This window comes from Limulus polyphemus, unplaced genomic scaffold, assembly GCF_000517525.1.
Source record: "Limulus polyphemus unplaced genomic scaffold, Limulus_polyphemus-2.1.2 Scaffold52, whole genome shotgun sequence".
NCBI lineage: Eukaryota > Metazoa > Arthropoda > Merostomata > Xiphosura > Limulidae > Limulus > Limulus polyphemus.
This window is the reverse complement of record NW_013665662.1, coordinates 1,284,328-1,298,243: the sequence shown is the minus strand read 5'-3', so window position 1 is coordinate 1,298,243 and position 13,916 is coordinate 1,284,328. Positions and strand designations below refer to the sequence as shown.

The following is a 13,916-nucleotide window of genomic DNA, read 5'->3' as shown; positions in this document are numbered from 1 at the left end:
GAACTATATGACTTTTGGGTCAGTAGTGAAAGGGATGGTCTTCTCTGTGTAAACATTTCTGAGGGTGAACTATATGACTTTTGGGTCAGTAGTAAAAGGGATGGTCCTCTTTGTGTAAACATTCACTCTCAGTGTATAATACACACAAGGACATCTTTCTGAGGGTGAACTATATGACTTCTGGGTCAGTAGTGAAAGGGATGGTCTTCTCTGTGTAAACATTTCTGAGGGAGAACTATATGACTTTTGGGTCAGTAGTGAAAGGGATGGTCTTCTCTGTGTAAACATTTCTGAGGGTGAACTATATGACTTTTGGGTCAGTAGTGAAAGGGATGGTCTTCTCTGTGTAAACATTTCTGAGGGTGAACTATATGACTTCTAGGTCAGTAGTGAAAGGGATGCTCTTCTTTGTGTAAACATTCACTGTCAGTGTATAATACACACAAGTACATCTTTCTGAGGGTGAATTATATGACTTGTGGGTCAATAATGTTTCAAGTAATGCACTGTTGGGCAACCTAAACAAGTCTGTGGGCCTCAAGACCCACAAGACACCCTTTTTCCAGTCATAAGCCAAAAATTATACATTACAATGAAAACTTGCTATATATGAAATCTATTTTAGGATGCAGGGGCAAGAGCTCAGATTGGCCTCAGTGGTGGACCACAAGACCCTCTTTACCAGTAACAAGCCACAAATGATACTTTAACCAAAAGTGAGCTATACATGAAATCTATTTTAGCATGCAGAGACAAGAGCTCAGATTGGCCTCAGTGGTGGACCACAAGACCCTCTTTACCAGTAACAAGCCACAAATGATACTTTAACCAAAAGTGAGCTATACATGAAGTCTGTTTTAGGATGCAGGAGGTGGAGTGGAGGCTTCAGATTGACCTCACTAGTGGGCAGTGGGTTGACAGCCACTCTCTGCACTCAGCATGACAGTCAAAGTTACCTGTCTATCCTATCCTGGTATTACTTGTGTCATGCAAGCCCAGGAATCATGGGTTGCTCTTTCTACATAATGTCAGTAATGTGGTTCCTGGTATTCAAATGGCACAAAAGTAACATTTTGGCTCTCAAGACCACCTTCTACACCAAATATTAATGAAACTTCAAGTAACTGAAGGTTGATTGTGAACACTTAGCATACATGGTTTGTGAAATAGAAGAGTTATGAACAAGAATCATGGTGATTTTCTGGTAATTGTTTACGTTTTTTTACATGTGTGTGAAATAAAATAAATACAACATAGGTAAATTAAAGATATTCTAAAAATGGGCAAAATCCCTATCTAATCGCTCTTATTGACACTTTGCTTCATAAAAAATCATGACTCTTTCAGATTCAAGTGGAGCATCATCGTCTCGAAGCAGTAGTACTAGCAGCTACATTCCAATGGCACCACTACAACCAACAACTGGAGGTGGTGTTGGGAAACCACAGGTTTGTGCAGTTTTGAAAAATATCCCAATGAAAAGTTCCCAAATTTACTTTGAATAATATTTATGAGTAGATTTAGGAATAATACAGTTCTAAGTCTTACAACGCTAGAAACTCGGTTTCGATACGATACCTGTGGTGGGCAGAGCACAGATAGCTCATTGTGTAGCTTTGTGCTTAACTTCAAACAACAGCAACTTTATGTTTATAACAATTATATGAAAATAACGTTTGTTTCCTAAATTATGTTTTAGTTTTTTTTTAATACTTTAATTTTTTTTATTAGACTTGAAACTTATGTTTCAGTAGTTTTAACTTAGTATATCTGTAGTCTATTACACTTTGAAATGTTTGTGTGTAGTTCTTTGGTAAATGTTAGATCTTTGATCTTTACAATTGTAGAATACAATAAACTGTTAATGTAAAATTTGATTATTGCCGAACAGATCGAGAAAAGTAAAATACACAAAGAATTTTGAAGGATATCCCAACAAAAATTAGACATCATGGTTCCCAATAATGTAGTATCCTCAGTAACATTTTACCCATCTACTGAGATTTTCAGTTTGAAGTTCAAGATTTTGACTGACTTTAGTTTGAGTAGTGAACCTCCACAGACACAACAATCTGAATATCACATTCGTAATCTAAGATCTCTCTCAATGGCCCATCACATACATGTATAGTGTCTCTTAAAGTAGGAGACGTTTTTTGTTTCTTGTATATATCTGTGTTTTAGTGGGGTCAGTTACGGGATGAAAGATTAAATTTTGTGTCCAGTTCAGAAAGAAAAGAGTTAAAAAGGGGACCGTTTATCATTTCTTTTCGTTATCATTTAAATAATTAATACAAGGCATTTGTTTCTAAACTTGTAGTCCCCGTAAGGTAAGCAACAGAGCTTCGCTCTGTCGTATTATTTGTGAATTAGCCTTTTATATATAATTTACACTGTAATATCTGGCTACTTATTGAATGATCTGTGACATATTCTGGGCTATTAGGCATATATAATCAAATAAGAAAGATGTTTTGGTTGTTTACCGCCATTACAGTTTCAAAAACAAAGAACTAAAAACATATCACACACACAAAAAAAATTGTAATCCGTTAGTATAGATACATGCAGCTTTTTTATGTTAAACAACAAAGTTTTTGCAGTTGTAAGTGCTTTTTAAGGAGCTAATGGGAAGTTTTTATGGATATTATTACCGTAAACTCTCCTCTTGTAAATTTACGGACTAACAGTGCAAAAATCGAGGCTCGATTCTCTTCGGTGGACAGAGTGCAGATATCTCATTGTATAACTTTGCAACAAGAAAACAACAATACTGTAAAATGTATAGATGAAATATCGAATAAACCCTTTTATTTTATTTAATGGCTTTTCGTTCCTCGTTCTTGTTGCAAGTGGAGAGAGAGATATAACTGTATTTCGTATACGTTCTATTACATTAAACTTCTATAACAAATATGTCGAGAACACTACACAGTCACGAATTCTGTATTTTCCTGTTAACTTACGATAACATATTATATAATACCTAATAAATCTGGTGGAAATCGTGCTGTTGTTCCCTTAGTGAGTTCCATCGGTATACTGGATTCTCTGAGTCAGCGTTGACTCATGCAACAAGTTGTCTCGTGATTAAACTAGAGCAAAGTATTGTCTTTCAAACCCTCACATCCTTAACCTGCTTTACAATGAATGGATTATGTTTATCACCCTTTCTTCCCCTTTATGATCACTTTTAGTAATACGAATATTGCACGAATACTAAAGTGTACAAATCCTTGGTTTCGTGTTCTATTTTTCATGTCATGTCATTTCTTTAAGTAACTAATGGATGCCCATAACTCTTTTATAGCTGTAATGAATCGGAAATTACTTTTCTTACTGGTGCATACTTTTGCTGTTAGCGTAACTCCTGTAACGAGATTAAAGAAGACAAGGAAGAATTAGCTGGAGTTAACGTGTTTTTTTCGTCAGAGTGCAAGAATGAATTGTTCCTTTTGTGTGGTGTTGTGCTATTTGACCGTGAACGACCTTCGTCTGTAGCTTTAACGAGAAACTTGAAAATAATCTTCATTTAGGTGTTATTTGTACTAACTAGTATCAGTATTTCGCCTTAGTTAACATGTTCAGCTGATCAGTACACTTTGGAAATGAGTTTACAATTTTTTTATATTTTGGAGTCCATGAAGTTAGTTTCTCAAATTAATTTTTACTGTTTGAATGTAGCTACAGAGCTCTTAAATCCTTTCCTAGTTTAACCCATCAAACACAGAATGTCTCTTCAAAACTAAATTTAAAAATTAAGGATTGTCCTCCTTTTATACCCACCACCACCATCACAAAAAAAACACACCTTTTTCTTTTAAGCAGATTGAGTTTTCTGACTTAAAAGAATATGCCAATAACCTGAACGTTGTTGTTATCCAGCCAAGTAAAGGTGCAGGTTTCGCCATTTTAAGCTCTGAAAATGTTTATGAAATGTACATGTGTTCATTTACTAAGAAGATCACTCTTTCACATACAAAGTACACATTTATATTAATTAAAATATGTTTCGAAGAAACACATATAGCTTAAAATACGAGATATATTTGCTCACACAAGATAGGAGATTCGAGGACTACAATATCAGCTTTCATCAGACCGGTTAGAATGATAATAACAATTTGTGTTAAAGCGAGTCATTTATATGGAACTTTCATAACCTGTAACGATAAAACATATTGGAAGGGCGGTCAATGTTTGCGTGTAGTAGAAACACTGTAACTGAAGTACAACGATTTCGGTAAAACATTTATTCTGCCTTTAACGTTTGTGCAGTTTTTACTTGGTTAAATAAAATTGTACAGTAAATAATAGATATAAACCTAAATCGAGAGATAACATGATAAAATACGTTGGTGCAGGATTGCCAGCCACACCTCAATGACTTGTCAACACTCCTGATACAAAGGCTTTTAGTGTCAGTAGTGACGATACCGAACATGTTCAGAAGATTCTGTAAAAATGGACTCATTTACAGAAATTTCTGTTTCGTAAAAAAATAAAATACTGTCCTGATGTTTGTCTCTTATTAATATACATATTCACCCTGTTTTTGATTAATCTTTTGTTTTGTTCTTTGCCCTTTTTATGACAAAATGGATTTTGTTGTTGTTTTTTCTTTGTGCAGGTCGATGTTAATCAGACTTTTATGGTATTCGTGCGTTGTTGTTAGTTAATGGGTTATCAACCAGCGGTAATGGTAGTTTACACCAGGTGGCTACAGAAGACAGTCTAACAGTTCCACAAAGAGTGAGCTTCGAAAAAGTTCATTTGATTATTCTCTGATAGATTGTTTAGGCAGAGTATTCATGATGAAACTTTGTTGAACCACAAGTGAAGGGGACGACGTTTCGAAAGTCTTCCGAAGACGAAAGGCGTAAGACTTTCGAAACGTCGTCCCCTTCACTTGTGGTTCTACAACAGGCAGTTGCCGTCCATTCAACAAAGTTTCTTCGTTTGATTATAATAGAAGTTAGATTTTTCTGAGAAGAAAAACAAAATAAATTTAAATACAAATTATCTATGTGTGTGTTATGTTAGTTTGTTATTTGTTTTAACCAGTAGTCTGAATTATCTCTTCTAGCCTCCCGCTAAGCCCCCAAGACGGTCAATAGCTACTGTATCACCAGGCAGCAGACCTCACAGTGGTCGACCAGGTTCAACCTACGAATACCTCAGTTTAGCAACAAGTGGTAGCGATCAGTCACCACCTATCGGAGGAGGTGAATCCTCACGTGTGAACTCAGTTAAAGAACATGTAGTGAAACGAACACGGGGTGGAGAGGATTATGTTGATATGAAACTCAGGAACAGTATAGTAGGAAATTACGAAAACCGGGACGTTGTTCTCGCGTATTCCGTTGCAAGCACTGTTGATAATCAAGAAACAGTAATGGAGGATGCTGGAAGGACAGAAAAATATGTAAATGGGAATGAAGAAACTAGTGTGAATGATTACGATACTGACTTTTATGAAAAATCGTTTAGTGCGCTTTATGATGATATCGCTAGTGGTAAGTTAACCACATTTGGAACCGTCCAAACCAGTTCCAAAAGTACGACAGCTCTAACTCAAGGTAAGGTACTCACCAGTTCTCACAGTGTTTTTACTAGAGAGGACAGTATGACAGCTAAACCTAGTTTTCTAGACTTTCAAAATAAAAGAGCTACAGTGCAAATCCCATTGAGTCCCACGAATTATAACCAACCTCCTACTCCGGATTTTCCACCTCCTTCACCAGCCACTGCCGAGCATGGAATCCATGAGAAGATACGACCCCTGAGTCAGGTGTGTTGTTAAGTGTATATATAGCTGTTATAATACAATGGTTATATCTTAAATACTATAGTTATGATGTGCTGTAGATACCAAATAAATGGTTTACAAATTCACATAGGTTATATATATATCCTTTATCATATGGTTTTATGATGTTTGCAAAAAATCTATTTAAAATAACAGTAAAACCATGATAATGTGATTCTTATCTTAAGCACGCTCAGTGTGTGGCTAACGACTATGTTATTAATGTGTTATTAACGACGATCCCTAATAGCAGACTAATATTCACACTGTAAATGACTGTGATCACACAAACATTCGTTAAATTAACGGATCCAGATATTCACGTTTTCATAGGTTTTACAGGGTTGAATACATTATATTAAAACGATTTTTATTATGCAAATCAACAAGTCGCGTTATAAACACAGTCAATATAAACAACATAAAGTAGTGGTGGTACAGATTGTATCAGAACTACATTTTAACATTGATTGGTTTTACGTAGGTAGTGTTATGCCACCGAAAATTCTTCGCTTTTGGGAAGGGTATGTAACAGTCATTTCAGGTGCAACATATCATACATTCAGTCCTTAAAGTTGTGTTCAAATTGGGAATGTAGACTTTATAAGACTGGAATATCTTTTGTATTTAATGGCATTGGAAAAGAAAGAAATATGTATGAACTAGAAATACAGAGCCATCCAGAAAGAGACCTACAACTAGCGGTACCCCATCTACACCTACTAGTGGGTTATAAAAACTCAAACAAACAGAAAATTCACTGACACCAAGGACAGTGGCAAAAGCCGTTCACATGTTCCAGGGAACACTACGCAAAATGAACGAGAAGGATCTCTGTTTAGAAAAGCGATACAACTCGCGCGTACACATGCTGTTTTCACGACATATCCAGTCAACTGTCGCATACCTCAAGCAGCTGGAGAATAAAATAGCTATTCTTGTTATCCCATACGAAGACAAACCGGTTAAGTCGACGGATGCAGCGCTCATAGATTTCTGTGCGGTCTGACTGTTCAAACGGGCTTTAAAAAACCATTATCCTTGTACACTAGATGGAATATTGAAAGCTGCAAGGATGAGTGTTGTACTTTGAACATGACAGTCTTAAAACGGAGCGTTTTGTAATGGAAACTACGCTGCAAAGCTGTTGTCAAGTTTTACACTTGTCAGATAGAGCATGACCGACGTGTCGACATTGATTATATAACATTCTCAAGCAACTGATGTTATCAGTAGCCATGCGGTTTTTCGAATCTACTAGTTAATGAAAGAGATATTCACGCCCTGATTGGTTTTATCGTTCTGTTAAATAATGTTTTATATGATTTTACAGCTTTCTTTGGAAAGTAAATAGATATTGACGCTGTGATAAGTTGGGAATTCGTCAGGGTTCTGCTGATACTATGTAACGTAACTAGTTCATATACAGAGGTAAGTTTTCTGAAGAACAGAAATAAAAAGTGGTGAAATGAAATTGAAAAAAACAAAACAAACTATTCCTATTTTTTTATCTCGCACACTAATTGTCTTGTCCAACTATTAACTGTTACTGGAGAAAAGCTCACACTGTACAAACATTCATACCTGTACAACCTAATAGTTGATTTTCATAATTGGTTTATAATGGTTACTAATTAATCTGTTATAACTATGACTTTTGGGCCTTCCCTGGCGGTTTAAAAGAAAATTAAAGTACTTATATTAAGAGCAAGCGTACAACCCTTGTGTGTCTCATCATTTTTTTCTGTAATAATTTTGAACTTTGAATAACTGACACAGCCCCCTAATGAGATCATTTTTATCATTAGCTCGGTCAACACGTGCACATCATCTGCTACTCGTACGTTAGGAGAGTGGAGAGGCAACGTTCCAAAAGGCACGTGCTTCTTTCACGTCACGCTTTAATAGAAGATTATCACCGTACAGATGCGCATAGTTTCGTGTTTTTATGAATAAAACTATGTTATGTGCATGTATCACATGCACGTTTGTTTTTAACTGTGTTTGTATGTATATGTGCAATGCCTTAAGATTGGCATCAAATTACTAAATGACCCTCTCAAAGACTTGACCCTCCACATTCCAACACGTGTTTGTTTATCATACTGGTAGGTTAATGAATAACGACCTTGTATCCAGGTCTGAGCCGAAATGTATGACATTAAAATTATCACCAAATAATGCCTCGATGAAATGACAACCTAGGGGTAAAACGCAATGGAATTTTATTTCGAGAAAGGCAAACTATTCTTTCTTGCGTTACGTCATGTAAGGGCAAAAAAAAACATACATGGTAGGGAAAGACATGTTACATAAATTTGATTGGCTGCTGAAAGAAACAGCCTGTCTAGATCTCGCAATTACGTTGTCGTTCATTTCAACAGCCAGATAAGACATACTTGGTTAAGGAGTTGTCACAAAATAATTTCTTTCCCTTACTAAAACTCGACTGGTAAGATAAACTTTTTATACATCTGTTGGTATGACATTAGGTTCCTTAAGAGTTCTTGTTCTTGGCTGTCTTGAATTATTGATATGAACACAATGAAACACATTCTTTGTGTGATTTTTATCGTTGTTACTATTTTAATGAGAAAGAAAAAACTCAATTATCTTTTACTGAGATACCGATTTAACGAACTTATGTAAAACAGTTGAATTTTAATTTGCCAAGATGCTTACTATATTCATATTTACAAATAGGCAAGTGCTGTTGTATTTTGATTTTATTACCATCTTGCCTTACGAACTTAGTATTATTTTGATTTTTGCATGTATTTTGTTCGTTTTCTTATTTTACGTTTTCTAATATACATTGCTCAACTTGTGTTTTTTTTTATATATATTTTATGTGTCTTAAGTGTTTTTTTTTATTATATGAATTATTTTAATTCACTATCAATTTAGGATGAATTAAGTGACGAAACATCCGATATTGACGAGGTAAGTTTGGTTTTTGTTTTATATTCATTATCGTCATGTTTTTGTTTTATTTCTAATTGTGTACGAATGGCTTAGCTGTTTTAATTAATGTGTTTCTTTGTGAATTACTGTTTTACTTTCTTATCAATCACATTTTATATTCATACAAAGGCTATTATAAATATTCTTGGACATCATCTATCATCTATTTATAATCACTGGTTTTGAAAGGTATATTTTGTAGTTTGAGTACTTGCTAATTTCATTACAAATTTGGCTGATAGGCGTAGTCACATGGGGTAATTATTTTGCTTAGTTTTGTGAATGAAGTAAGCATTGATTAAGCCTAACCTTCTGAATAAATATGTCAAAAGTGTTCTAGATTGAGAGATGTCTAGTTACTTGGTAGGTTCGATTGAAATAACTAGGGTTTGGGTAATATTTGAAAAAAGATAGAAATGGTTTGTATATCTTACAGGGTGGTTTCTTTTCATGTTGCTATTGTTTACACCTACAGTGTCCAGTAAAGTTACAAGATAATCTATCATATCGTCTGAATTTAGCCAGAGTGAGTATGTAACTCTAGTTAGAATCGCGACTGTTTTTGATTCCCGGAAACTATGGAAATTAAGTTTATAATATTCAGCTTATCTTAATTTTCAATCAAGTTTAATTCCTCCAAAAGTTAATGAGGATAATTATAAAAGAATTCATTTGAAAACCCGTTCCATAACAACACAGCGCCAAGTATCTGTTCAGGTGTGCGCATGCTTTCTCTATTCAATAGAAATAATAATTAGTTTGTTTGCAAAGCTCGACAGTTCCTAGTTTCTTTTAAGTTTTCAATGTCAAACAAAAACTAGGCTTCACAAAATAATTAAAGGATAACCACAGTTTGTTATATTATAGATAGCACAAGACAATGTCGCTGTCTAACTAATGTCAGTCACATCTCCAAGTTTATTGTTATGCAAATCAGACATCAAATTTGAACTGATAAAGCTCAAGCTTCGTAAAATTCATGATTCTTTCATTGCTATCTGCAGTTTGTAATGTAGTGAAACGAGGGTGCTTTACACCAAGAAATACTGTAGTACGTAATAAGTGAAAATTAAATTGTTATTCAGCTAAATGCACAACATAACTTGTATGAAATTATCTTTTAAAAGCTAATTCTATTCATTGACTAGAAATCACTAATCAGATTTAGTGATAATGTGTCGCCAGTAACAACCAGTGAAACATGAATACCATCAAAGTGGTCAAAAGTTAAGATCTGATTGAAACACCTCTTTTGAGAAAGTCACATTTGACAAATAGAGATACATACTAAGTAACGAGTGTGGGCTCCCTTAGCACTGATACAGTCAGTGAGATCAATATGTCTGATCAATAGGTAGACAACATTATGGAGAATGCTGTTCTGTTCCTTAATCATTACAACTCCAAATTATTTTCCGTTGCGTGTTAGGTTAAGACGTTGACACATAGGGTGTTCGAGGACGTCCCAAAAGGATTCTGTGAGATTTAGATCGGGATTTCTTGCTGGTCAGCGTATGACTCCATTGGTTTTTATTCAAGGTAACCCATAACGATCTTGGCAGAAAAACAGCAAGTATTATCTTGTATCAGAACCAAGTCTAGTGTGATTAAAGTCGCTAAAAGTCATATAGCTTGACCCAACTTAGGCATGTCATCAAGCATTACATTCGCTCCTTGAAAGCATATTAAGATTGTACGTCCGCTTACACTGAAACTTCGTTACAACATAATTGAACCGCTACTGAAACGGTCACATTCAATAACGTTGCACTGAATAAGTTATTCATCCCTGGCTTTCCGCACACAGACCCGTTAGGTACTGATGGAAATAAGAAACTAGAGGGAAGGCTAATCACCACCCACCGCCAACTCTTGGGCTACTCGTTTACCAACGAATAGTGAGATTGACCGTCACATTATAACGCCCCCACGGCTGAAAGGGCGAGCAAGTTTGGTATGACGAGGATTCGAACCCGCGACCCGCAGATTGCGAGTGGAGTGCCCTAACCACCTGGCCATGCCGGGCCTCTGAATAGTGATCAAAGGGTAAGGTACATATTTAATGAGTTTGATTTTACATCGAGAAAATTTGTTGTAGCAACGCCATTGGGCGCACTTGTACTCCTTACACTGCTAAATTAGGGACGGCTAGCGCAGATAGCCCTCGTGTAGCTTTACGCGAAATTCAAAAACAAACAAGCACTATTCAGATAGCTGTTTGAATGTGATGTAGTTGACTTGTGATCTTATTCAGATATTGTATACAGACAAGCTTGGAGTGGCCATCAACTAGTAATTCTATGGACCGAAACAACTACAATTAACTCTGTACAAGTAATTTCCTTAAAACTTTTTATCGACTCCTTATTAAAAATCTAATGTATCCAAAGACTGAACGGAAGAAAACTGTGTTGCGTGTTTATACTAATGTATCTATCGAAGTAACAGCTAAATAAACGTATAAAAAGCATTGCTGAATACAACATAATATACATCACCGACACGTACGTTCATATGTAATGCCACAGAAACTACTATCGCAGTACTCTCTGACCTTTCAACTTATGTTTACTTACAAGGCCCCGTATATAACAATATGTCGCTATTGTCAGGTGATATGTCGCACTTTTAATTCTCCTGACGAACTAATTACTTAATTCTGGTGTTCAAAGTTGCGTTTGTTTTTATCATGTGAGCAGTAACCTCAGCTTTGTGAATGTCGGAAAATGGTAGAATAAACATACTAAATGTTCTCCTGCCAGGTGTTGAAACTATCTGTAATTTTTAAGACTTTCACGTCGATGACCTTAAGAATCCAATTAGTTATACGACTCAACGAAACACACTGTCCTGTGCAAGTGACACGAGGTGGATCTGAAGAAAGGTTAACACGCTGTCCTGTGCAAGTGGCACGAGGTGGATCTGAAGTAAGGTTAACACGCTGTCCTGTGCAAGTGACACGAGGTGGATCTGAAGAAAGGTTAACACACTGTCCTGTGCAAGTGACACGAGGTGGATCTGAAGAAAGGTTAACACACTGTCCTGTGCAAGTGACACGAGGTGGATCTGAAGAAAGGTTAACACACTTCCCTGTGCAAGTGACACGAGGTGGATCTAAATAAAGGTTAACACACTGTTTTGTGCAAGTGACACGAGGTGGATCTGAAGAAAGATTAACACGCTGTCCTGTGCAAGTGACACGAGGTGGATCTGAATAAAGGCTAACACACTGTCCTGTGCAAGTGACACGAGGTGGATCTGAATAAAGGTTAATACACTGTCCTGTGCAAGTGACACGAGATGGATCTGAATAAAGGTTAACACACTGTCCTGTACAAGTGACACGAGGTGGATCTGAAGAAAGGTTAACACACTGACCTGTGCAAGTGACACGAGGTGGATCTGAAGAAAGGTTAACACGCTGTTCTGTGCAAGTGACACGAGGTGGATCTGAAGAAAGGTTAACACGATGTCCTGAGCAAGTGACACGAGGTGGATCTGAAGAAAGGTTAACACACTGCCATGTGCAAGTGACACGAGGTGGATCTAAATAAAGGTTAACACACTGTTTTGTACAAGTGACACGAGGTGGATCTGAAGAAAGGTTAACACACTGTCCTATGCAAGTGACACGAGGTGGATCTGAATAAAGGTTAACACACTGTCCTGTGCAAGTGACATGAGGTGGATCTGAAGAAAGGTTAACACACTGTCCTGTGCAAGTGACATGAGGTGGATCTGAAGAAAGGTTAACACACTGTCCTGTGCAAGTGACACGAGGTGGATCTGAATAAAGGTTAACACACTGTCCTGTGCAAGTGACACGAGGTGGATCTGAATAAAGGTTAACACACTGTCCTGTGCAAGTGACACGAGGTGGATCTGAATAAAGGTTAACACACTGTTCTGTACAAGTGACACGAAGTAGATCTGAAGAAAGGTTAACACACTGTTCTGTGCAAGTGACACGAGGTGGATCTGAAGAAAGATTAACACACTGTTCTGTACAAGTGACACGAAGTGGATCTGAAGAAAGGTTAACACACTCTTCTGTACAAGTGACACGAAGCGGATCTGAAGAAAGGTTTTTACATTTTGCCCATAAACTTCATAACCTTGTGAGATAATTTTTAGTTACCACATGATTTCAGCAATGACAGTACTCTGCCGTGGGAACCGTCTGTTTGCATACATTATAGCGCATATTGTTGACGGTTGTTTTGTATAGAAGGACGTCATCAGTTCTATTGTACAGTGTTTTATGGTTCGTGTAATTAATTTTCACCTACGATGTTTTGTCTTGTTTGCAAGTAAGATGGTGTTTTCGTCATGGTGCTTGAAGATAACTCAGGATGAGTTAATTGTGCGCCCTATTGTCCACTATATCATTACATGGTAAACGGTTTTTACCAAAAACAATAATAATGAAGATATAAATGAGAGAACCTGGTGTTTCCAACTGCATGCATGTTTTGGCCACACCATTAAGAACTAAGATTTAATTATATTTGAAACTGAAGAGAGATATGTTTTTAAGTATATATGACGCCATCTATGTTGATAGTACTGAAACAGAGAGTGATAAAAAGTGAGACGAAGAACATATTTCACTTCCAAGACATTACACTGGTTGTACTAAGACATATTGTTTTTATTTCAGTGCATTATATTGGTTATGTTTAAACACACTGTTTCCTTTTTATTTTTTGGCTTTACACCAGTTATATTAAAGTACGCTACTTCCTTCTTTCAAGACTTTACACCAGTTATATTAAAGGACGCTATTTTCTCCTTTCAAGACTTTACACCAGTTATATTAAAGTACGCTACTTCCTTCTTTCAAGACTTTACACCAGTTATATTAAAGGACGCTATTTTCTTCTTTCAAGACTTTACACCAGTTATGTTAAAGGACGCCACTTCCTTCTTTCAAGGCTTTACACCAGTTATGTTAAAGGACGCCACTTCCTTCTTTCAAGACTTTACACCAGTTATGTTAAAGGACGCCACTTCCTTCTTTCAAGACTTTACACCAGTTATGTTAAAGGACGCCACTTCCTTCTTTCAAGACTTTACACCAGTTATATTAAAGAACGCCACTTCCTTCTTTCAAGACTTTACACCAGTTATGTTAAAGGACGCC

The 13,916-nt window shown here is 36.4% G+C and overlaps 1 protein-coding gene across 4 annotated transcripts in view; it reads left to right on the top strand.

Moving 5' to 3' along the window:
- Positions 1 to 1,351: 1,351 nt before the first annotated feature.
- LOC106463417 (ankyrin repeat and SAM domain-containing protein 1A-like) overlaps positions 1,352 to 13,916 on the top strand; it is a 42,809-nt gene continuing 30,244 nt past the window's right edge. The window contains exons 1-4 of one of the 4 annotated variants that reach the window (XM_022391226.1): positions 1,352 to 1,448; positions 5,087 to 5,791; positions 8,717 to 8,752; positions 9,249 to 9,299. In XM_022391226.1, the coding sequence (XP_022246934.1) occupies positions 1,401 to 1,448; positions 5,087 to 5,791; positions 8,717 to 8,752; positions 9,249 to 9,299 (840 nt within the window). In that variant the 5' untranslated portion in view covers positions 1,352 to 1,400. Of the gene's footprint in view, positions 1,449 to 5,086; positions 5,792 to 8,239; positions 8,262 to 8,716; positions 8,753 to 9,248; positions 9,300 to 13,916 lie in introns of those variants that run through there. The other 3 variants (XM_013923445.2, XM_022391248.1, XM_013923453.2) reach the window with 3 other exon arrangements.